Source organism: Salvelinus alpinus, chromosome 22, assembly GCF_045679555.1.
Source record: "Salvelinus alpinus chromosome 22, SLU_Salpinus.1, whole genome shotgun sequence".
Classification (NCBI taxonomy): Eukaryota; Metazoa; Chordata; class Actinopteri; order Salmoniformes; family Salmonidae; genus Salvelinus; species Salvelinus alpinus.
Window position 1 is genome coordinate 3,467,433 of NC_092107.1, and position 26,935 is coordinate 3,494,367.

At 43.4% G+C, this 26,935-nt stretch overlaps 1 protein-coding gene and 1 pseudogene across 1 annotated transcript; one reads left to right on the forward strand and one right to left on the reverse strand.

The window, feature by feature from the left end:
- The first annotated feature begins 472 nt into the window (after positions 1–472).
- Positions 473–5,548, forward strand: LOC139548794 (mucin-2-like). Its single transcript, XM_071358646.1, has 4 exons — positions 473–1,301; positions 1,406–1,538; positions 1,721–1,855; positions 2,739–5,548. The coding sequence occupies exons 1-4, from the start codon at positions 731–733 to the stop codon at positions 4,624–4,626; spliced, it is 2,727 nt and encodes a 908-aa protein (XP_071214747.1). The 5' UTR covers positions 473–730; the 3' UTR covers positions 4,627–5,548.
- Positions 5,549–7,238: 1,690 nt separating this feature from the next.
- Positions 7,239–26,935, reverse strand: part of LOC139548795 (transcription elongation factor SPT6-like) — a 31,691-nt pseudogene continuing 11,994 nt past the window's right edge.

A 26,935-nucleotide genomic window follows, 5' to 3' on the forward strand; every position in this document is an offset into this window, starting at 1 on the left:
AGACGTTTGTTTCGACATTCTAATTTAGGTCACCACCAATACCTTTTGTGGAATCTAAAATATGTCCAATCTCTTGGGTTGCAAGAATCACGCCATCCTTTTACCATGGAAAGCCCGAGAACAACCTCCTCCTTGCTAGCAGCGTCACCAAAGTTAAATCTCGATTTTTTTTTTATGAAAAGGGGGACGGGAGGGTAACTTGCGGTCAACGCACCGCAGAGTAGCCTAGGCTGGCAGCAGTAGTTCACGCCATCCTATTAACCCTATCGGTTCTGCTTTCTTTGATTATTCGCCTATAAATAAATTGAATGCGTATAAGAGACAAAGACGCACGCAAAAATGTGCCTTGTTAATATACTTTCATGTAGTTATTGTCTCATTTGGATGTAACGAAATTCAGGCACAAGTAGACTGATTATTTTCGTGTTGAACTGATAGTAATTGTAGATTAGCCTTGTTTTTATGTTTAAATTACTAAGCATCAGTCTGCGCACATTCTGAAATTAGCCTGACCACACAGTCTCAATGAATTCTGTTGAAATAATGGAAAGTGTTTAATCGTCCACTCAAGGGGTACATTTTATGTGTCAGACCCCTCCCATTATTGTCAGTCATAGTATTAATAATCGCGCCACTAGAAGTGTCATTATAAAGCCGGTTTTGGCGAGAGCCCGGGAACAGTAGTGGTGCTGTCTCAGTGCGCGTGGTGCTGAAAGTGCCATCTGAAGTAATGTGGTCGGTATTTTTTTTCTTTCTGTCTTATCTGGACAGGAACTTTGTCAAAGGAGAATTCCCCAATTATTCTCTAGATGCAGAGAAACAGAGTAAAGATGTGTTTTTCATGCTCAACAGCACTTTCTGTGCCAAAATGTCAGGCATGGGGGGAAATTGCTTTTACCAAGTGTCAGACGGAATTGAGGAGGTGCGCTCCGTGCGTGACCCGGCAGGTAAACTGGTGGATTGCTCAGTAACCATCAACCAGATGCAGGTGAAGTCATTCATGCATGTGTGTAGATTAGGACTGAAGCACCAGAGAAACAACCCAGGAGATATGGAGTTTAGTTTTACAGACATGGCAGAAGCCAAATACAACTGTCAAGCGTTCCAAAGGACAACAAAGCGCACGACGGTCACCACGGAGAGGATAGCCGCGTCAACAGCACAGACACCGAAGGAGACGAGAGAGAATTTTGTCCAGGAGGATGGCGAGCAGGTGATACGGAGATCCAAGCGAGGATTCACTTATCCTGGAACCCTGTGGTGTGGAGCTGGCAACATGGCTGATAATTACGACCATTTGGGTAGGTTGCGTGAAGTTTGATATTATTCTGTATTTTAGATGCATGATTAACTATTCTGAACACATTTAGCCATTCAACTGTTTTAATATACACTCTATTTGTAGGAGAGTTCACAGCGACTGACAGTTGTTGCCGCGTTCATGACCACTGCCCCTACGTCATCCATGCGTTTTCCTCAAAGTACGGCTATACCAATTTCAAGTGGCATCCCCTTAGTCACTGTGACTGCGATAATGCGTGAGTTTCCTACATTATAGTTGGAACGCCTTTTTTTGTTTATGAGCTTCATACACTTGAGTGATTATGTTAGACAGTTAAAGGCTGAAACCAATGATATGATGTACTGACTGTCAAACCATCCAAACAGGTTACAGTAAGCTGGAGTGGGACATTTTCTCTTTGTCACACTGTCTGTGCAGGTTGAAGGAGTGTCTGAGGAAAGTCAATGACACCTCCTCCAGGGTGGTTGGTCAGGCTTTCTTCAATGTCATCGAGGTGCCCTGTTTCCAGTTCATATATGAAGAGCAATGTGTGGAGCGCCACTGGTATGGCGTGTAAGTACAGTATTTACTGTAGATTTCAATAACGCGCTTACAAATCAAATACACGTTTATTGGTCAGATACACAGATTTGCCGGTGTTATGGCAGGTGCAGTGAAATGCTTATGTTACTAGCGCTAACATGCTGACCAGACCGGAAACGTCGCATGCGCAAGCGTCGCAAAATACATTTAGAAATCCATGTTATTCAATTATTGCACCCACACTGCTCGCGCGTGCCAACGAGCGTCTGCGTTGCAAAGGGCTAAAATAGAAGTCATTCCTATTTCTGACGCAGATCACGCTGCAAGTCCTGCCTCTCCCATCTCCTCATTGGTTTATAGAAGCAGGTACCCACGTGCCATCTCCTCAATGGTTATACCCACGTGGGCGATTGAAAGACGAAATGTTTTGCCTGTCATCGTGGTAAAAGTGCAAGTTAGATGCCAATCACCATATAAGTTCAAAGATGAAGGAAGAGGAGGAGGAGGAGCGAGGAGAAGGAGGAGCGATGACTAGAAACGATTCGGCTAGCTAATTAACGTTAGCTAGCAAGTGCAAGCTAACTAGCTAAATTGCCATACATGTTGAATGCTTTTCGACCTGTCCCCAAATTAATGTCATTGGTTCAGAGTTTGTTTTGATATTTTAACCTGCGTGTCGTGATTGCGTTTGGTGTGGGGGGGGGAAATAAATGTATGCACGATAGCGCACGATGGCGCACGCGCGCAGCTGGTTTGGGTTCCGTGTAACAGTGAACTAGAATGTCTTGCAAATACAATTCAAATAATCAACAAAATCAAACAACAAATAACAATCCAAACATTTTTAAGTGGCTTTGTAGTACACTACAGGGAGCACATCTTAAACCTCTCTCCATCTCTGTTATCCACACAGGTGTAAAAAGTATGACAAGCTCCTGGTTGCAGTGCCTAGAGAGTCCATCCCGTATGATTTCGGAGGCATTGACGTTATTGATGTGCTGACTGTGGCTCCTCTGGTACAGAAAGAGACAAAGAAAACAGGCACAGAGCAGTACAATCCTGAAAGCACAACACAGTCCACTGTGTCCGGCTCCCAGACCACTGGCCCCGAGGAGCCCTCTCTCAGCAACATGGTCACCGCCGCTGAAGACTTCATCAAATTTCTGGCCACCGTCTCCACCTCTCAGGGCTCGGCTACAGACACCACCAAAGGAGAGACACAGACCTCAGAGAAGAAGAAGAGGAAGAACACTGCAGGGAAAAATAAGAAAAATAACAAGAAGAGGAAAGGGAAAGGAAAAGGGAGTAAGAGGAAGCAGAAACTCAACTCAGTCTCAAAAGGAGCAGAGGAAGGGACTATGGTTAGTCCTACCAAAGCAGAGGACGCTGTCGACAAGATTAACTTTGTGAATGAGCCTGAGAATGATGACCAGTTGAATAGAAATGTCAACAGTTTCTGTGATGGTGAAATAGATCGTGGAGGGAAAGAGGAGCTTTCTAATAATGTCATGAGAGATGAACCACGTGTAGATGAAGAAAGTGCTGCAGAAGCCTCTGTCACCTCAGTCACTGCTGTCAAGAAGGAGCAGACAATGCTGGAAACCCCGGCTCTGATGGATCCCACAGAAGCAGCGTCTCTCTCTGCAACCACTGGCACACCCATTGTGACCACACAGAAAACCAAAAGGCAGAGGTCAAGAAAGGGGCAAGGGAGAAAAAAACAGAGCAACGTAACGTCAACTGTCACCCCTAAAGGAGTTGCATACCATACTGCCATTAAACAGGTCCTCCCAACTTCCACAACAGAGAGCTCTGGCACCCAGACCGTCCCTACCATAATCTCTGCAGATCAGTCTGCGCAACAAAGGTTAGAGAACCACAGTGAAAAGGGCCCTATTACGGCTACTGCCGGCACCCCCATTGTGACTTTTATCAAAAGCAAACGGCACAGGTCAAAGGAGAGAAAGGAAAGAAATAAAAGGAGGAAAATCACTTCCACTCTTCCCATGGTGGCTGTTACTTTCAGAAACCCCACTGAAGAGGATTTTGCAGTGATCACTACTGAGAGCACAAGTGCTCCAGCCGTCACCACCATCACTACTGTTAGCACTGCAGGGCAGCCTGTGTCACACAGACCAGAAAATCACAATGAGAAGAGGTCCAATACCACTACGACTGTAAGCTCGACTTTGAGTGAGACCAAAAGGCACAGGCTGAAAGAGAGAGAGGGAAGAAAGATGAGGGGGAAAATCATACCAACTCTTTTGGCTGCGGGAACATCTCTGCAGAATCCCACTGAAGATGCCCTTCATACAGTCACTACTGACAGCACTGGTGTAATGAACATCCCCACAACCACCACTGTAGTCGCTGCAGAGCAGGCAGAGACACTAGCACCACAGAGCATAGGGAGTCACAGTGAAACGGGACTTCTCACCACAACAGCCAGCGTCCCCGTTGTGACTGGGAGAAGACAACGATCAAAAGAGAGGGAGGGTAGAAATAAAAGTAAAAATGAGACCATAACCACTGTTGTCAAGGATGAGGTTCCTATCCATAATGAGAATGAAACTAAACTTGAAGAAATAATGACAAGTATAAGTCTGACACCCTCAGCGTCAGCAATCTCATCCAAAGTTGACGAAGTAGGAGAGTTCAATCTACAGGAATCTGAGAACTACAGAGAACAGGCCCTCTTCCCTGTGCAGACCAGCACACCCACTATAAGTCCAATAAAATCCACTGTCCAGAAAACAGAAGAGAGACTAGGTAGAAAGAAAAGGAGAAAACCACCACAATGAGACTCATACTAACAATATTTCTAGTATAGAATGAAAGAATGCTATGATGTCCTAGATAACTAGCCTAGCTCTTGACTATCAGAAAAACCTGCTATGCAGACTCAGACGTAGGTGTATTATGTCTTAGTTGTCATCTTGTGTGTTTTGTCAAATCAACATTTGTGCCACTATTCAACAGGAATTGTAACAAGTGCATGAAGGATCAGGATAATGTTTTGTAATAATGTATGTGCATTTAAACACCAATGATTAATAAAATATTGGAAAGAAGCATATATTGAGTGCAATGAATTCTAAAAGTGTTGATTTCATTAATATCACATTCCCTTTTGTACATGTAGGCATATACTGTACTCCCAAGACAGCAGGGAATATTTAATACGGAAGAAATTAAAGAATTCCAAGTTCAGGGAGTTTGCCATTTCATCTGCTTACCCGTAAACTGCTTACTTGTACTTTTCTGCAAACAATGTTTGCCATATTGTATACACAGACAGGCTCCAAGCCAAGAAAGCTGAGCCTTCTTCCAGGTTTAAATACTATTTCCTTTGTTCTGTGTGGGACTTTGGACCTCTAGTCTCTTCCAATCCGATATAAGGCATTTTGATGAAAGGGGTCACATTCTTCAAAAAGGATTACGTGCTCACTGTGAACTCTATTCTCCCCACCTAAATGAGGGTTGTAAAGAACCTGTAACCCTGAGGCTCAAATCCCTCAGCTGATTCTCACATGCTACTCTGAGAAGTTTTACAGAATGAGATTGACATATTATACTGTAGCTTACTTTACAGAGTACAGACACAGATGTTTAGAATAACTTCTGTAATTATGTCCAGCAGTTTATGGAAGGTGCACATAATTTTTGTGTATTTCCCACTTAAAGAAAATGAACATAAACAGCTCTCGGCTTTCAAACATGCAATTTCTGTTTCTGTCGTTTGTTTCTTGTCTGTTGTTTCTTGATTTAATTGAGCTATTTTACAATAAATTGCCAGAATATGTTACAGACTGAAAACACCAGCTAGGGTAATAGTAAAACAGTTGGACACTTCAGTAAGCAGTGACTGGTATTCAAAGCTTAATAACAAAGGGGACATTGATGCAACTGATGGTGTTCCAGACTGGGACTAGACCCAAGCATTCAGACCAGCTTGGTTTGGGGGGGAACAGAATGTTTAAGCAGTACTGGCAATGTGGTAGGCTAGTTGGATCTGAGACAGTATAATCATTTCTCACCTCATATCACATAATATTAAATCATCTGCATTGTCCGTTTTTTTCGATGGTCTTTTGAATGGAATCATACTGTATTTTGTATGGTCTGACTACTTGTGAGTAACAATTGTTCTCAGTTGACAAAGAAACAAGAGGGTCTTCTGTATAAAATTTTATTTTATGAAGGAAAGTCATTCAACAATGCTAACATACAGCTTTAATTAGTACTGCAGGCTGGCACTGATAGATCTCTTATTTGTTATCGACTCATTTTGTTAAGGGATTACATGAGAACACGATGAATACTGAAAATGACTGACACTGTTCTTACATGACTTTAATTCAACTACAGGAAGTGAATTTGATAGGTTTAAAATACATTCATATGGATTAAATACATTGATAGAGGATAACATTTAAGTGTACTGTATATTACAGGACAGTAGCTGTAATGTGAATATGCTGATGTAGCACAGACCACAGTCGGCAATGCATTTAAAAATACTAAAAACATTCAAAGTCAAAAAAATAATACAATTATTAAAAGTTCTTGAGGTCCTATACCTATTTTGTTCAACACTTCCAAGTAATACTATCAATGTTCTTCATTGTGTTACACAGACTAGACATGAAGCTTGTATAGCTACTGTAGGCTAAAACCTATAACCAGTCAGCTCTCATGCAATACACTAAGCAGCAACTTGATATGAATCCAGGAACTAACAAGATAGCTATTAAAATGGCCTAAGACCCATGTGACAAAGATAAAATAATATACAGTAGATATAATATACATGGTACTAGAAATTGCCTTTTCAAACCCCTACTGAGAGATGGTTAATATTCATATAGCATGTTACAGTAACCTCGGGTGTGATTCAGAAATACATAGTTTTCATTGGTTTTTGTTGCATCACATGCATTTGAAGTTAATACGCTTAAAACCTGGTTTAAAGAAGGCATGCAGTTGTCATTGTTTCCAGTACATTCCACAAAAATTGCAAGAGGAACAGTGCTACCAAAGAAGTGATAGTCAACATTTACAACCATCTTCTTTAGGTGAATTTGAAACAAACCACTGTTATCAAATACATTTTCCATGTGCAATTCAGTCATCCATGTTGGTCACCATCTTCTTATCCTTCAATGTGACCCACTGAAGCAGTGAAGTGTATGCAGTATTATACACTGCTCAAAAAAATAAAGGGAACACTTAAACAACACAATGTAACTCCAAGTCAATCACACTTCTGTGAAATCAAACTGTCCACTTAGGAAGCAACACTGATTGACAATAAATTTCACATGCTGTTGTGCAAATGGAATAGACAAAAGGTGGAAATTATAGGCAATTAGCAAGACACCCCCAATAAAGGAGTGATTCTGCAGGCGGTTCCTATGCTTCCTGGCTGATGTTTTGGTCACTTTTGAATGCTGGCGGTGCTTTCACTCTAGTGGTAGCATGAGACGGAGTCTACAACCCACACAAGTGGCTCAGGTAGTGCAGCTCATCCAGGATGGCACATCAATGCGAGCTGTGGCAAGAAGGTTTGCTGTGTCTGTCAGCGTAGTGTCCAGAGCATGGAGGCGCTACCAGGAGACAGGCCAGTACATCAGGAGACGTGGAGGAGGCCGTAGGAGGGCAACAACCCAGCAGCAGGACCGCTACCTCCGCCTTTGTGCAAGGAGGAGCACTGCCAGAGCCCTGCAAAATGACCTCCAGCAGGCCACAAATGTGCACTGAGAAGTGGTCTGTGGTCACCACCTGCAGAATCACTCCTTTATTGGGGGTGTCTTGCTAATTGCCTATAATTTCCACCTTTTGTCTATTCCATTTGCACAACAGCATGTGAAATTTATTGTCAATCAGTGTTGCTTCCTAAGTGGACAGTTTGATTTCACAGAAGTGTGATTGACTTGGAGTTACATTGTGTTGTTTAAGTGTTCCCTTTATTTTTTTGAGCAGTGTATAATGAGTCCAGTTCATATACAGTACAGTAGGGGTGAGTAACAGTGGGATCAGGAGAAAGAAAGTCTCCTCTGGACCTAGCGATCCATCTCATCCAGCAGCGGTGTGGCGTCTCCAGCGAGGGACATAGGCGTGCTCTCAATCATGGGGCTGGGAGAAGGTCGTGGGGTCATTCTGGGCCTCGTCTTCTTGCGCTCTGCCTCTTTCTCCTGGAGCCACTGCTCGGCCATCTTGCCCCAGTCCACTGCTGTGTGGGAAGTTGCCCTGAGGGTTGGGAGCATGGAGAGAAGATAACTCACTATTTACTTACTCACTCGCAATCTAGCAGTTGTATGCTTCCTGAATAATTAGAGCTAAGTTATCTGCGGTTGGAAACTTCTGTAAGAAATCCTCTCTAAGTGCCCAGCTACATACATGGACCATAGTCTCTCCATTTGAATTACCCAAATTTAAATAGTTTCTCTATTTGGATAATTCTGTCTAAGAGTTAGTTTTGAGAAGTGACTTACTTTGGTGTTGGTGTCCTGTGGTGGCGGGAAGAGGATGATGATGTTGGTGTGGAGGAGGAAGGGCGGTGTCCACGTCCTTGTGAGCCGTGTGAGGACTGGGGAGTGCTGCTGGTGTACTGCGGCGTGGTGATAGTCTGCTGCTGGCTGGGGGTGGGGGTGGTGTATGAATAGTTGGGCGTCAGAAGGGGAGTAGCAATGGGCTGCTGAGCTGGTGTGGCAAACACCTGGGACAGAAAAAAGAAGGGCTCATGTTGAACAGAAACATGAAAAACTGATAGAGATGAAACTCAAAAAGTTTTCGTGATGACATTCAGATATACAGTAAGCGTCTGTGTATTCCAAACGTACGTGATAGGTGCTGCTGCTGCCCCCGCCACCGCTGCTGTCCCCAGTGTAGCCGTACTGGCTGGATGCCCACCCGGGAAGGTGTGGTGTTGGGGTTCTGGCCCTGGCCCGTTACCGCGGCAATGGCACTGAACACTGAACATGTTCTGAGGGAGGGTGTTCACTGCACGAGTCAGATCTGAGTGACAGAGACATAGGGCATACACAACACATACAACTTTATACATTAGAAGATTAAACAGAGAAACTGCTTCTTAAAAGTCCTTAAAATGTTGATGATTCCAACCTTAGGATGCATGAAATGATAAAAACCAATTGAGGTAACATACAGTATATTATAGCCATAGAGATCCTGGGGAGTAAGTATACACAGTAACTGACCTAGGGCCTGGACGATACCACTATCACGATACTCGTTAGTATCGTGGCAAGAAACAAAACACAAAGCGGATATAAGTTCTTTAGGAAAACAGCCCTGATGTTGGAAACAAACATCATGTTGTCATCCAGAGTCACATGTATTTATTTTTCTAGCTATATCACACGGTATTTTACATACAGCCGGTTTTTAAAGGACCAAAGAGTAAGATCTGCTTTGTGTTTTCATTTTTGCCATGGAAAAAATATGGAGATACTAGTATCATCCCGGCTCTAAACTGACCTGCAATGTTAATATTGGCTGGCGTGGCATTGATAGAGGCTGGGGTTCGTGTTCTACTGCTGCTGCTGGGAGTAATACCTGTAGGAGAAATACCAAAAATCAGATAACAGAAGTGAATCTGTCATTAGAGCATGATTACCCTGGACTGTATGTTTAACTGTGAGGCATTTCTAAGGCAGCATTCTGTATATGCTCTGACCTGCCACTGGATCCTGGAAATGGTCTTTGAACCATTGGAAAATTCCATTGACTGTGGGAAAGATGTGTCCTCTGTATCTGAACCCCTCAGGCGTGACAGTCACAAACTCAACCCTGCATGCCAGAGAAATGTCATGACATTCTGATTGACATTCTAACAATAACACTACAGTGCATTCAGAAAGTATTAAGAACCCTTGACCTTTTCCACATTTCTTTCCGTTACAGCCTTATTCTAAAATGGATTAAATCGTTTTTTCCCTCCTCCTCATCAATCTTCACATAATACCCCATAATAACAAATTCTTGCAAATTTAGAAATCCCCCTCCTTTACTCCATACTTTGTTGAAGCATCTTTGGCAGTGATTACAGCCTTGAGACTTCTTGGGTATGACGCTACAAGCTTGGCACACCTGTATTTGGGGAGTTTCTCCCATTCTTCATGCAGATCCTCTCCAGCTCTGTCAGGTTGGATGGGGTGCATTGCTGAACAGCTATTTTCAGGTCTCTCCAGAGATGTTCAATTGGGTTCAAGTCCGGGCTCTGGCTGGGCCACTCAAGGACATTTAGAGACCCGAAGCCACTCCTGCGTTGTCTTGGATGTGTGCTTAGGGTCATTGTCCTGTTAGAAGGTGAACCTTCGCCCCAGTCTGAGGTCCTTTTAATCAAGGATCTCTGTACATTGCTCCGTTCATCTTTCCATCGATCCTGACTATTCTCCCAGTCCCTGCCGCTGAAAAACATCCCCACAGCATGATGCTGCCACCACCATGCTTTACCGTAGGGATGGTGCCAGGTTTCCTCCAGACGTTACAAGTTCAATCTTGTTTTCATCAGGCCAGAGAATCTTGTTTTTCATGGTCTGAGAGCCCTTTAGGTGCCTTTTGGCAAACTCCAAGCGGGCTGTCATGTGCCTTTTACTGAGGAGTGGCTACGTCTGGCCACTATACCATAAAGGCCTGATTGGTGGAGTGCTGTAGAGATGGTTGTCCATCTGGAAGGTTCTCCCATCTCCACAGAGGAACTCTGGAGCTCTGTCAGAGTGACCATCGGGTTCTTGGTCACCTCCCTGACCAAGGCCCTTCTCCCCCTATTGCTCAGTTTGACTGGGCGGCCAGCTCTACACTCTTGGTGTTTCCAAACTTCTTCCATTTAAGAATGATGGAGGCCACTGTTTTCTTGGGGACCTTCAGTGCTGCAGACATTTTTTGGTACCCTTCCCCAGATCTGTGCCTCGACACAATCCTGTCTTGGAGCTCTATGTACAATTCCTTCGACCTCATGGCTTGGTTTTTGCTCTGACATGCACTGTCAACTGTGGGACCTTATATACTCCAATCAAGTTGAAGAAACATCTCAAGGATGATCAATGGAAACAGGATGCACCTGAGCTCAATTTTGAGTCTCATAGTAAAGGGTCTGAATAGTTATGTAAATAAGGTATTTCTGTTTTCGCTTTGTCATTATGGGGTATTGTGTATAGATTGATGAAGGAAAAAATATATTTTATCCATTTTAGAATAGGGCTGTAACGTAACAAAATGTGGAAAAAGTCAAGGGGTCTGAATACTTTCCTAATGAACTGTACATTATGTGACATTACAACACCACATTACTGTATTTATGAAGGTTCACTGAACAGTGATGATTACTGTGGATAATGTGACAAACCCTCCTGAGCGAGTGAGAGAGGTAAGTAAGAGTTAATGTTTATGTTCATGTTCTGTCATGTCTCTAAGCAAGCACCAATAATTACTCTTGCTTTTGGCAGGCAACAGCGGCAGAGGCAAACAGGCACTTCATGCTTCCCCAACTGTCTTGACACACATTCTGTGTTTGGGTTTGGGTGGGGCAGTTCCATTTCAAACACCATAGCTTTTCTATTTAGCGTGTCAATTGCACATGGAAAAAAATTAAGCCAAGCGCATCTCCAGCATTTGTATTTCTATGCAAATTCATGCATCCTATGAATGGGTGTTGATTTAAATGACAAAGGCAGTAGGAGGTGTGGTTGGCAGTCCTGTGGGAACCTTGGCTTTGCGCCGGGCTGGTAACCGAGCAGAAACTTCCCTGGCAGCTCTCTACAGGCAGACACATAGTAGGGGATGAATGTAGGCTTCTCCTTCTTGCTTTTCACCAAGACCTCCTCCATTTTCTGCAATTCAAAAAACAGGGACGGCAGCTGATGATCAATTGAAGAAAATTGAAGGTTTCTATCCCATCTGTCTCTGTATCTCTTATTCCCCCTCTCTCTCAAACACACACAAACTGGCAGATAGACTGATGCACACATAAAAACATATCCATACACAATGATACTGTGAATTGAAAGAAAGTATATCCTTGTTCCTACCTTTCGGTCTCCACCATTGCATTCTTGAAAATACTTGTGACCAAGCAGATCGCGAGCAAACGCAGCAATTGGTTGAACGTATCTGGCTGTGATTTCATCCAGATCTTCAAATTCCTGAGAAAAAGGTCACACAACCTACTAAAAAAGTGAAACATTGGTATCGTGCCAAATGGCGCCCTATTCCCTACATCGTGCACTACTTCTGTGGATTATACAGGGAAAGGGTGCCATTTTGGATCCACATATTTCTATTTATACAGGCATATACTGCTTCATAATGAAGAAGCCTGTGAATGGAGCTGACCTCAGTGTTGATCCACAGGGTATGTCCCAGGCTGAAGGCGTTCTCTATGCCCTCCTCTCGTACGTCAATGTGCTGGTAGATGCTATCAGCAACCTTCCAAGTAACAGTCAGGTGGTTCTCTCCCTTACTACTGGGCCTGATGATCACATCTCCCTGGTCCATGGACTCCATCATCTTCTCTGCCTGCTTGAAGTTGATGTTATGGAACGATGGGTGGGCTATCACCCTCTTAATGTAGGCTATAGGGAGTGGTAATCTGTATTTAGGGTTTGGTATTATATTATTAGGGCTGGTTTCCCAGACACACGTAGCATAGCCTTGGAGTAAAAAACACTTTAAATGGCGAATCTCCAATGAACATGCTTCTTATTCCAGGACATTCCAGGACATTATTCCTGGAAACCGGCCCAAAAACTACTCTTACTACCATTACCACAATCAACCAATAATAAAAGATGAATCCAAAATGTCATTTGATCCATTTATCAACTCCAGCTATGTTCTCCATCTAGCGATTTCAGACAGGTACACACTTGTTCTCTGCTGTTTCTTCTCGGCCTCCTCCTCCTGCTTCACATCCTCTGTCTCAGTGTCAAAGTCGTAGTAGGTGTCCTTGGGAAGCTTCCAGTCGTTGTTCTTATCCGACAGGTCTGACGTCCGACAGGTCAGATCCACACTGAGCTTCTCAATGTCAATCTTCATGATCCTGCAGTGCACTGTCATGCCCACCTACAGCAGGTTCAAGTTAAAGTGTTATATGACTATTAGTTATACTGGAATTGAGATATATTTTTGGGGAAACTACCGTGATACCTTAACCCTTTCTTCAGGGTGCTTCACTGAGGAACTTGGTGGGGATAAAGACTCCATTGTCCATGCGACAGCGGACCCCAATAGCTTGGCCAGGGCAGGAAGCCACTGTCAAAATGATTCCACACCTGCCAGAGAGACCAGAGGCTATGTCAGACTTTGTTGATCAAAAAGACAGCTGTGGCCAATATAAATATAGCAACAAATAATAATCTAGGAATTTAAAACCCATAACACACCACTCTTCAGATTGACTGTCAGTATAGATTGCAGCAGAATATGGAGCATATATGATTCTCACCTCGCTGAGCTCAGGGAAGTTGTCCTGCTGACAGAAAGGACACTGCCACAGACCTGTCTCATCATTCCTTATGGCCTAGTCATAACTCTCCCCCTGGGGGCGCCGGTGAGCAATGCCTGTCACCACACTGGTAATAAGCTTACCTAAAGAGGCAGGACAGGACAGACAGTGTTGAGATTCCAGTAAAGGATTTATACATGTTTTCTACTATGTCAACTTTGGGGCTGTGACTCCCTGCACCCCCCTGTGCGTATTAACACATCACTTTGAAAGAGATATCAATAATGCCCTGGTTGAGAAGGAACATTACGGACCGATGTAGAAGGTCTCTGGTGTCTCCTTGGTGAGCAGGTTAAAGATCTCCTCTGTGTTAGGTCCTCTGTAGGTGGACCTCAGGTCTTTGTACCTGCAGCTCAGCTCAGCACGGATGTCATACAGGGTGATGCCCTTGTTACCATAACCCTGTGGACACAGAGAGTTTCAAACAGTGAGCACTACAATGTCCTCAGATCAGGAGGAGTATGCAAGAGTATGCAAGCTCTTCATAACCACCCAGAGTAGGACAACGGGTGTGTTACAAATGGCACCCTATTCCCTATATAGTGCACTACTTCTGAGACAGCCTACATCTCCCACACTGACCTGTCTTTCCAGCTTCTCAGCGAAGGCATCCAAGTCCAGGTCTTTGAGCCGCTCCGGGTTTTCCAGGATCTCTTCCAGTGCTCCGGCCGGGTTGGCGTCCTCCGCTGACTCATCGTACTCCAGAGCGTCCACGGCCATCTTCCTGGCCCACTCATAGATCTCTGGGTGCACCCACGACCCGTCCAGAACCTCAATATAGGAGTCAGTACTGCAGGTAGGGAGAGACACTTGATGTCAATGATTCAGTTATTTAGTGAATTGGCTGTGTGATGATGTCAACAAAAGTACTTTTGTCAAGTTATTCACTGTTTCTATTATGAGTTGAATTTCGAATAGAAATATGTTTTTTAGTCTCAGGTATTTTCTGCACTATTGTATGAATGACCATGCCCAATGTTCTGAGACTGACCTATCTCCCAGAGAAGCTGTGTCAATCTTGATGAAACCAGCACAGTTGATGAAGACCTTGGGGCCCATGTGACACATGGCGACCAGCTGAGTGCGATTCTCCAGACGAGTGTGCTGAGTGCGGTTCTCCAGACGAGTGTTATTTTGCCTCAGGATCTGGAAACAGAGGGATAAATGTACATGCAAATGTATCTGTTCAGAAGTCAGTACAGTAGAGCAGTGGTTCCCAAACTATAGGGTTGTAATATAGTGCAATTTAGAAATTGGGAAGTGCATCATCAGTTTTTCTCTTGTCATGTCTGTCATTGCATACCTTAGAGAGCTATTTATAACTTGTCAGAAATGTCCAGTTGATCAACTAGCCTATGTCAGGTAACGTTTTTAGCAACATTTTTTAGCTCATAGACTTTGTTGTAATGTTTGAGTCACTCAGATATCACATGAATACACATTAGGCATGGCAAAATGTATAGATTTGCATGAAAATGACCTTTAAACCTGCAAAAAGTTCTCTCCGCCAACAAGAGGGGTGTGAACCGTTTGTGTCATGAACAGTGCTTGCACCCATAGAAATAGACGTGGTGGGCGCGTGTGTCCAGAGGGGGGGCACGGGATGTTCCACAATGCTGGAAGGGGGCCTGAGTGAAAAAGTTTGCAGTAGAGTACTGAATTATTCTAAGATACTGTAATAATAAAAACATATAGGTACATACTGCTACTGTATATTGATCAATTCTATCTGGTAACACTTGGTATAGTGTTTCTCTTATATATGTGTAGTAACACTGTAATTACATTGTATTAACATGTTGGCAATCTAGATGCCTCAAGTGATCTATGTCTTACCCTGAGCAGGTGGGATCCCTTCCTGGGCCCCAGGCCACAGACGTACTGCAACAGGCTCTGGGTGTCATCCACACCCACTTCATTCACCCGGTTGATAAACTCACAGTACAGAGCATTCAGCAGGTCCTCCTTCACTACATGCTCCTGTGTGGGAGGCAGACAGAGAACAGTCAGACTCACTCTTTACAGGCACATTGATTCACAGACTTTGATTCAAACCAGACTATGATTATCATGTACCGTCAACTACACTTCTGCATTTGGGAGATTCCATGCCAGCATTGCCCGAAAATATGTATGTTATCACAGATTTTTGGGGGAATTCTCACATAAAAACTTAATTGGGTGGAAAGATGTTTAACACACTTTTTACATTTGCATCACAAATATTTTTTTAGAACCATTTTAGTGCATTTTAAGAGCTATACCTGCCTCCTGTAAGACCCTATGGTCAGTGAACCATACATGTTACAGACAACATCTTGGTGTTTGGAACAATATACTTGTCAAACACATAACCTTTTAAAAGTGGGCTCTCTGCTACTTTTGAAGAAATTATCCATTTTATACATTGACATTCTAGGTCATTAACCAATCACAGCCCTCCTGTAGGATTGCACATTCAGCAAGTCACCAGCAGAGGAAGTTCTCTTCGAATCCATTTTCCCATTCACTGTGTTGGCGGTGCTCATAAAATGTATCATAACTTTAACGCACTCTGGAAATGTGATGCACTTGTAGAGTATATTGTTTAAAACAATCTGTCTAAAAATGAACAAAATCAAAAAGGGTACTTTTGAGACATAAATATGAATAGTTATGTTTAATAAATTCACATGTAAAATTGTATTTCAGAATGTAGCAATACTCCATATTTTAGAGCACAATGTTAGGAGTATAATGACACCAAGATGTTGTCTGTATCATGTATGGTTCACGGATACAGTAGGTCTAAAAAGGGCCTAAAATGGCCACTTTCATGATTTTATAAAAAATGGTTTGTTACAAATCAAATCAAAATGTATTTGTCACATGCGCCGAATACAACAGGTGTAGACCTTACCGTGAAATGCTTACTTACAAGCCCTCAACCAACAATGCAGTTCAAGAAAGGGGTTTCTAAAGGATCTCTGTAAACCACCTGTGTGTTTTCATCAGAGCCGCCGCTAGGTGATGATGATCTCCCAACCATGCCTGGCCAAATGGAGACAGGGGTTGCGTCCTGAATGGGACCCTAGTCACTATATAGTGCGCTACTTTTGATCAGAGCCCTATTAGGAACTCATTCTGGATGATGTCATTAGTACCTGCAAAGGGTGCAACTTGAGGCAGAGGATGTCATCGTCACTGCTGCACACCTGAGCATACTCCACTAGGGGGTCCTGGATCTTCCTGGCCACAGACACAGCCTGTCTCAGGAGAGGGGGGTAGTCCCGGAAATCTGCCTGTGGATTGGAGAAATAGAAAAATATGTAGAGTTAAGAGAAAATCAATTGAAGTGTCACTCACTCCACAATATTACAGTCATTGGCAATACACATTACAGATTTAAAACCGCATTGTGGACCACTCAGAGAGTTTTGGGAGGTACAGTATGTAGAATACATCCAATGTAGAACAAATTGAGATGAGGAAATGTTTGTCTTGTGAGAATAAAAAAAACATGTTTAGGGAAAAGAGGGCAGGACTTGACCTCTGACTTCTTGCTGTTCATGTAGAGCATGGCCAGTTCATTGTCAACCAGCTCCACCCCAATGGTGGGGAAGGAGGACTCCTGCTCCAGCTCACTGGCAGTGCGTTTAATGTCCTCAATCACCATCGGGGCATCCCTGCACAAGGAGTGGAGGAAGGAACGTTACAAACATTCAGGATAAGTCCTAAATGGCACCCAAGTAGTACCCTATATAGGGAATAGGATGCAGTTTGGAATACATCCTCAGTCATGTTAGTAACCTTCTTCAAACAGCAGTCTAAGAAGGCCACGGGTGAAAGCAAGCAGGAGAGGGTTGCAAACCTGTTCTCCCCAGCTATAGCGATGATGTGAGGCTTCTTGCTGTTCAGAAACTTCTTCAGGGTTTCAATATCGTGGATCTAAAGGTATGGTAGGACAAATATTAGAACATGGACAAATATTAGTCAACATTGGATGGTATGGTTATCTGAGCTTCGTCAAAACTCTTGCCCTGTGTCCCAAATGGACACTATTCCCTACATAGCGCACAACATTTTACCAGTAGGCACTCACTACTGGAAGTCGCTCTGGATAAGAGCGTCTGCTAAATGACTAAAATGTCAATATAAATAGGGTGCCATTTAGGACGCACACTTGGTTTGGTTTCATAAATACCTTTTTCTTCCTTTCATCCTCCCTCCATGCGTTCCTCCTCTTCAGGAAGTAAGGAAGCCTGAGGAAATCCCCCACCTCTCCGTCACCGTTCACCAGGGCACAGAACACGGGTGTCTCTGCGGACAAAGAGGTTTGCAGTGAATAATAACTAAGTCATAAACACAGAAATCGTATTAAATTACTAGAGGGGCCATGTCTTAAACCCTCAAAGTTCCAGAATGGGGTGCAAATTACAGCCATATTGGCCAGGGAGAAATCCAAACCAGTCTAATTGAAATGAATGGCAGTAGAGGCATAATCCTGATTATACTTATGCATTAAAATTAAAGAAAGGCATGTGATATATAAAAAAATGTGTAATAGAATTATTGTCAACCTAAAATATTGTCATATAATTATTAATACAGTTTTATACCAATTTTCTGTGTAAATAGCCTCTAAAATATATGTACAGTGTCTTGCAAAAGTATTCATCCCCCTTGGCGTTTTTTCTATTTTGTTGCATTACAACCTGTAATTGAAATGGATTTCTATTTGGATTTCATGCAATGGACATACACAAAATAGTCCAAATTGGTGAAATGAAATGAAAAAAATAACTTGTTTCAAAAACATTTAACAAATGTAAAACGTAAAAGTGGTGCGTGCATATGTATTCACCCCCTTTGCTATGAAGCACCTAAATAAGATTTGGTGCAACCAATTACCTTCAGTCACCTGTGTGCAATCTAAGTGTCACATGATCTGTCACATGATCTCAGTATATATACACCTGTTCTGAAAGGCCCCAGAGTCTGCAACACCACTAAGCAAGGGGTACCACCAAGTAAGCAGCACCATGAAGACCAAGGAGGGACAAAGTTGTGGAGAAGTACAGATCAGGGTTGGGTTATAAAAAAATATCCAAAACTTTGAACATCCCACGGAGCACCATTAAATCCATTATTAAAAAATGTAAAGAATATGACACCACAACAAACCTGCCAAGAGAGGGCTGCCCACCAAAACTGGGCAAGGAGGGCATTAATCAGAGAGGCAGCAAAGAGACCAAAGATAACCCTGAAGGAGCTGCAAAGCTCCACAGCGGAGATGGGAGCATCTGTCCACAGGACCACTTTAAGCCGTACACTTCACAGAGCTGGGCTTTAGGGAAGAGTGGCCAGAAAAAAAGCCATTGCTTAAAGAAAAAAGTAAGCAAACACGTTTGGCGTTAGCCAATAGGCATGTGGGAGACTCCCCACACATATGGAAGAAGGTACTCTGGTCAGATGAGACTAAATTTGAGCTTTTTGGCCATCAAGGAAAACGCACCTCTCATCACCCCGAGAACACCATCATCACAGTGAAGCATGGTGGTAGCAGCATCATGCTGTGGGGATGTTTTTCATCGGCAGGGACTGGGAAACTGGTCCGAATTAAAGGAATGATGGATGGCGCAAAATACAGGGAAATTCTTGAGGGAAACCTGTTTCAGTCTTCCAGAGATTTGATACTGGGACGGAGGTTCGCCTTCCAGCAGGACAATGACTCTAAGCATACTTCTAAAGCAACACTCAAGTGGTTTAAGGGGAAACATTTAAATGTATTGGAATAGCCTAATCAAAGCCCAGACCTCAATCCAATTGAGAATCTGTGGTATGACTTAAAGATTGCTGTAAACCAGCAGAACCCATCCAACTTGAAGGAGCTGGAGCAGTTTTGCCTTGAAGAATGGGCAAAAATCCCATTGGCTAGATGTGCCAAGCTTATAGAAACATAACCCAAGATACTTGCTGCAGTAATTGCTGCAAAAATTGTCTCTACAAAGTATTGACTTTGGAAAACTTTGAGTGATATTATATTATACTTGCTGCATTTAAAAGTCCTATCATCAACTGATTTCAGCCAGGGTATGGCTGTGGATTGACTGCATACATGTGGTAAAGAGGTCATTGTAACTCTACCAAAATAATGAAAATACCATGGCAACACGTAGGGTGAAAGATGCCGTGGGGGTAACGGGAGTTAGCATAGCAGTCACTCAACTCTCCTAAACCTGAGAAGGAACTACTTCTAAATGTTAATGCATTATATACTGTATACAAAAGTATGTGGACATCCCTTTAGTAGATTCGGCTATTTCAGCCACACTCGTTGATGACAGGTGTATAAAATCGAGCACACAGCCATGCAACCTCCATAGAAAAACATTGGCAGTAGATTTCCCTATATTGAACAGCTCTGTGACTTTCAATGTGGCACCATCATAGGATGCCACCCTTCCAACAAGTCAGTTTGTAAAATTTCAGCCCTGCTAGAGCTGCCCTGGTCAACTGTAAGTCAAATCAAATCAATTGTTATTTGTCACATGCTCCAAATATAACAAACCTTACCGTGAAATGCTTACTAACATGCCCTGAACCAACAATGCAGTTTAAGAAAAATACTTAAAATAAGAAATAAAAGTAACAAATAATTAAAGAGCAGCAGTAAAATAGCAATAGCGAGGCTATATACAGGGGGTACCGGTACAGAGTCAATGTGCGAGGGTACCGGTTGGTCAAGGTAATTGAGGTAATATGTACATGTAGGTAGAGTTATTAAAGTGACTATGAATAGATAATAAACAGAGAGTAGTAGCAGAGTTAAAGAGGGTGGGGGGGGGGGGGGGGGGGGCAATGCAAATAGTCTGGGTGGCCATTTGATTAGATGTTCAGGAGTCTTATAGCTTGGGAGTAGAAGCTGTTGAGAAGCCTCTTGGACCTAGACTTGGCTTTCTGGTACAGCTTGCCATGCGGTAGCTGAGAGAACAGTCTATGACTAGGGTGACTAGGGTGGCTGGAGTATTTGTAAACCGCCTTTGACAACCGCTGGTGTCTTTGACATAGATAGAGGTCCTGGATGGCAGGAAGCTTGGCCCCAGTGATGTACTGTTCCGTACGCACTACCCTTTGTAGTGCCTTGCGGTCGTAGGCCGAGCAGTTGTCATACCAGGCAGTGATGCAACCAGTCAGGATGCTCTCAATGTGCAGCTGTAGAACCTTTTGAGGATATGAGCACCATGCCAAATCTTTTCAGTCTCCTGAGGGGGAATAGGTTTTGTCGTGCCCTCTTCACGACTGTCTTGGTGTGCTTGGATCATGTTAGTTTGTTGGTGATGTGGACACCAAGGAACTTGACGCTCTCAACCTGCTCCACTACAGCCCTGTCGATGAAAATGGGCGCATGCTCAGTCCTCCTTTCCTGTAGTCTACAATCATCTCCTTTGTCTTGATCATGTTGAGGGAGAGGTTGTTGCCCTGGCACCACACGGCCAGTTCTCTGACCTCCTCTCTATAGGCTGTCTCGTTGTTGTTGGTGATCAGGCCTACCACTGTTGTGTCATCGGCAAACTTAATGATGGTGTTGGAGTCGTGCCTGGCCATACAGTCATGAGTGAACAGGGAGTACAGGAGGGGACTGAGCACGCACACCTCAGGGGCCCCCGTGTTGAGGATTAGCGTGGCGGATGTGTTGTTACCTACCCTTACCACCTGGGGGCGGCCCGTCAGGAAGTCCAGGATCCAGTTGCAGAGGGAGGTTTTTAGTCCCAGGATCTTTAGCTTAGTGATGAGCTTTGTTATTGTTATTGTTATTGTGAAGTGGCAAAAATAGCAACACTAGCTCAGCCGCAAAGTGGTAGGCCACACAAGCTCACAGAACGGGACTGCCGAGTGCTGAAGTGAGTAAAAATCGTCTGTCCTCGGTTGCAACACTCACTACCGAGTTCCAAACTGCCTCTGGAAGCAACGTCAGCACAATAACTGTTCGTCGGGAGAGTCATGAAATTAGTTTTCATGGACAAGCAGCTGCACACAAGCCTACGATCACCATGAGTAATGCCAAGCGTTGGCTGGAGTAGTGTAAAGCTGGCCGCCATTAGACTCTGGAGCAGTGGAAACGCGTTCTCTGGAGTGATGAATCACGCTTCACCATCTGGCAGTCCAACGGACTAATCTGTGTTTGGCAAATGCTAGGAGAACACTACCTGCCCGAATGCCTAGTGCCAACTAAAGTTTGATGGAGGAGGAACGATGGTCTGGGAGTGTTCTTCATGGTTCGGGCTAGGCCCCTTAATTCCAGTGAAGGAAAACTTAACGCTACAGCATACAATGACGTTCTAGACGATTCTGTGCTTCCAACTTCGTGCAATAGTTTGGGGAAGGCCCTTTCCTGTTTCAACATGACAATGCACCCGTGCACAAAGCGAGGTCCATACAGAAATTGTTTGTCGAGATTGGTGTGGAAGAACTTGACTGGCCTGCACAGAGCCCTGATATCAACCCCATCGAACCACTTTGGGATGAATTGGAACGTCGACTGCGAGCCAGGCCTAATCGGCCAAAATCAGTGCACGACCTCACTAATGTTCTTGTGGCTGAATGGAAGCAAGTTCCCACAGCAATGTTCCAACATCTAGTGGAAAGCCTTCCCAGAAGAGTGGAGGCTGTTATAGCAGCAAAGGGGGACCAACTCCATATTAATGCCCATGATTTTGGAATGAGATGTTCGATGAGCATGTGTCCACATACTTTTGGTAATGTACTGTATATCCAAATTGGACATTGTGGGCTGGATTTGACAAATATCCACTTTGTTGATCAGATTTGTTGAATGTGTGCCAATCCGTTGTCCTTCTATCCACCACGGTCTGTGTTCCATTGACCTCTTTACCACATATATTGATTGATTGCAATGTTGGTATATTGGCAGTTCATTTGAAAAATTTATGGAATCATTCCTTTAAAACTTGCTGGCTATCTTGCTAAGAAACATACATATTTTATCACAGCACTGGCAAACCATGGTTGAACAACTCCCTGACCAAAATGGCTGACCTTTATCCCACCATAATTAGGTCCAGTCCATTATTGTATTCTAATTCCTAATTCTATGGTCACAAACACATTAAATAAATAAGTCATTACATTTAGCTGACTGTAAAAGTGGTAAAGACAATTTACTGAAGTTAAACCCTTTATTCCCTATATGGTGAACTACTTTTGCCAAGAGCCCAAAGAGTCTAGTCAAAAGTAGTGCACTACATAGGGAATAGGGTGCCATTTGGGACACACCAAAGTGAAGTCAGAGACAGTGTGCAGTAGCCTACCTGCTGGATGAGAAGGCCATTCCCAGCACGTGGATCCCTTTGCCCTGGGCCTCAGACATGAGCTCCTTGTCCTCCTCCTCCTCCACTTGTTGGTCGGGCCGATAGGGCGCCACCTTCAGCCAGTTAAACAGCTTCCTGCTGCAGGCCTGAGGGGCGGGCAACCACTATCACAACACTGTAGCAGGCTCAACATACATCAATGCTCTGTGCCGCCTGCTTTGGAAAGTCAATACCGGAATAAGAAAATAAGTAATCAATACCACAGTAGCAACGGCGTCACATCAACGTAATGAAAAGAAGAAGAAAAATCGAATGAAATGTTGAGATAATAATGGAAGTTGCTGCAGAAAATGTATCCTCCTCCTTGGGTGTGTGTGTGTGGGGGGGGGGGGGGGTACCTTGATGATGTTCTCCTTTGCTTCTGCAATAAGTTTGTTCTTCAGCTCTTTCGCCATCTGCGGGTAAAGGAACTGTTTGAGGGAGCGCTCGATGGCCAGAGTGCGCTGTCTGTTCCACTCCTGAACCTGGTGGCTGAACTCATCTCTGTAGTAAAACTGCTTTATCTCTTCATAGTACGCCTGGTCACCTCCGTACCTGCTCAACAAACATAGTGATATCATGGATACTTGACTGACTCAGGACAGTATACATGTAAACAGAGCACATTTTGGAACATGTTATTACGTGTTATTAATATGTTATTAATGTTATTACACATCATTAATATGTTATTACACAAAACTCAGCGGCATCGTCGCAAATGGCACCATATTCCCTACATAATGCACTCCATTTGACCAGAGCGTAGTGCACTATTGAGTGAATATGGTGCCATTTGGGATGCAGACTATAATGTTATTAATATGTTATTACACAATGTTATAATAACAAGACCTCACCCCTTCACTCCAATCAGGTCAATACAGATGTTAATGGTGAGCAGGACCTCTTCCTCTGCCTGCAACATCTTGAGGAACTGGTCTCCATTCGGCTCCTTTACAGGCTTGTTTTTCAGGTATTTAAAGGAGAAGCCATAATGGGCCTCATTCACATCCTACAGGAGAGATTAGACCAGATACATGTATGGTAGAGTACTCTAAACTAGAAAATGACATATTCATATATCCACTAACTGTAAGTCACTCTGGATAAGAGTGTCTGCTAAATAACTAAAATGTAAAAATATGAGTCAATGAAAAGACATAACTTGTTAAATGTGTTTTTTCTATACAATATAAACTAATCTCTTCAGAAAGTATTCATACCCCTTGACCTATTCCACATTTGGATGTGTTACAGCCTGAATTCAAAATTTATTCAATTGATTTTGTTTCTAGACTGGGCTTTGGCTGGGCCACTCAAGGACTTTCACATTCCTGTTCTGAAGCCATTCAAGCGTTGCGTTGTCAATTTTGAATTCAGAATGTAACAACAAAATGTGAAATAAGTCAAGGGGTATGAATGGGGAAAGGGGATACCTAGTCAGTTGCACAACTCAATACATTCAACCAAAATGTGTCTTGCACATTTAACCCAACCCCTCTGAATCTCTGTGTTGGGGTTAACGGCCTTGCTCAAGGGCAGAACGGCAGATTTTTCCACCTTGCCAGATCAGGAATTCGAACAAGCAACCTTGCAGTTACAGTCCCAAAGATCGAACCGCTAAGCTACCTGACGCCTCTGAAAGTACTGTATATCCCATGAAAGACCTAAATAAACCACTAATACAACCAACAAAGAAGTGGTGGTAATTGCAGAATAGGGTTGCAAAATTGCAGTAATTTCCCCCAAATTCCCAGGTTTTCCAGGAATTGCTGGTAGAAAGATAAAGGACTTCTTGCTTATTCACTCCTGATTGCAGGAATCTTCCAACCAAGATTTCTGGAAAACCTGGGAATTCTTAGAAAGTTACCGTGATTTGCAAATAGATGGTGTATACCTTCTTTCCCTTCTTGGTGGGTTTGATGTTGATCTTGGCTCTCTCCTGGAATGTCTGTTGGAGCACATGTCTGACTAGAGGCTCCCGAGCGATCTGCATGGCGACCATGTAGCGAGTCCCCTCCAGTACTGCCTCTGCTGTGCTGAACTGGCTGCACAGGCAGAGAGAACATACTATTATTAATATTGTGGAAGGTATAGGTTTGCATCTCAAATGGTGCCACAAGTTTAAATATTCACCTCTCAACCCCACCCCTGTTACTGCTAAAATGGTTGGGTTATCTTTATATGAAAATGTATTCTGTATACAGTGCAATAATGTGTTGCTGGTTAACCTGCAGATGTAGTCCTTAGCCAGCTCCATTGGCTCAGCAGGAAACTGCTCCGTCTCGTGACGCTGGTAACTGTCACGTAGGTTCTCTCCAAACTGCTCTGGAGTCAGACCAAACTTCTTGGCTAGGCCATCTGATGAGAACACTTTAAATGGTGGACTCAAAAACTGTTGCAAATATAGTCGGCTCATGATACAGCAAGTGCACTTCGAATGGAAAACTCTGTTTAAGTACACTAGTCACAGTTTTTCAATCGCACATTACTTAGCAAGTTTTGTATTATCACGAGCTAACTGTATAGACCTGAAGATGTATGGCACACAAATCTGTTTGTAAAAGGTGCTGATAGTGACACCTACTGGACACACATGATAAAGCACTCACCCAGTCCTGCACCCTGGCAGATGCTGTACATATCCCTGCGAGATGCAAGCTTCAGGTCCGGCCCCTTCGGCTGCTCCTCTTCTTCCTCTTCCTCCTCCTCTACTACTTCCTGCTCATTACCTGCAAACAGAAGACATGATAATTACCCTGATAATGGCAAAGATCCACTGTGCTTTCACAATCTTACAATATATAATCTAAATCGTACCATCTTCATCCACTTCTTTGATCTTCTTCAGCTTCTTCTTGCTGGACCTGGCTGCATTCTGCATATTTGGGATATCCCGGCCATAGTACAGCAGGAAATGGTTGTAGACGTCGTCCAGTTCATCACTAGACTGGACATCCTTCAGCCTTGTCAGACAAACATAATCAGGTCAGCATTCTGATACAACAAAGATAATAAAGGTGTCATAACATGACTAGCGTACTGTCCAGGTGGTGTACTTGTACATCAAGGTGCCTCACACTACAGAAACAGGAGATAGGCTCCTGCCCTATGGGCCATTCTGGCTCAGGCAAGGCTTATTTACAAACATGTTGGACATGACAAGCCTTACCTCTCTAAATCTGAAGTGTCTAATGGTCGAATGCCATCAGCCAGTGGCTTATCTGGGTCTGCTGAGATCTGTTCAAACTGGTATCCCTGCATCTTCTGGAACAGGTGTCTCAGGTTCTGTTTGCGGGTTTTCAGCTCGGTCCACTGAGGAGGAAAGAAAGTCCCAGATTAAACATGAATTAAACAGAGAGAATAAATTAAGGGATGAAGTTAACAAAAATCCAATGCTACAGCATATTACCTTCTCATCCCACTGCCAAACTTTCCACAGATCATTGATATTGAGTTCAGGTTCCACATACTCTTTCCTGTAGAACGCTATGAACGGAACCTTGAGGTGAAACAACAAAGACAGTTGTATTAACTAACTGTGATAGTTTGGGTGGGCGTGAGTTTGGGTGGGCATTCTATGTCTGGTGTTCTATGTTGTCCTTGTTTTGTATTTCTATGTGTTTGGCCTGGTATGGTTCCCAATCAGAGGCAGCTGTCTATCATTGTCTCTGATTGAGAACCATACTTAGGTAGCCTGTTCCCACCTGTGTTTGTGGGTAGTTGTTTTCTGTTTTGTGTGTCGTCACCTTACAGAACTGTTCGTTTGTCGTTTTTGTTGTTTTGTTCAGTGTTCAGTTGATTGATTAAAATATGAACACTTACCACGCTGCACCTTGGTCCTCTTCTCCTCCCGACGACTTTCGTTACAGATATGGAAGAACTCAACATTACCTACAGTGATAGAGGAACTGTGTAATACCTCAAAGTGTTGGTTTCTCATGAAATTCAAAGCCTCTTTAATCTTCTGGATGGTGCTGGGGCCTTTTCTGCTGAATGTAGTGGCTGGACCTCTGTCCAAATAGTCTGTGTTCTCCTGAAAACACAGAATATTTGATTTAAAAAACACAAGCATTTTAAAAACAGACCTACAGCCTTATTCTAAAATGGAATAAATACATGTTTTTCCTCATCTATTTACACACAATGCCCCATAATGACAAAGTGAAAACAGGTTTTTAGAAAAATCTGAAATACCTTATTTACATAAGTATTCAGACCATTTGCTGT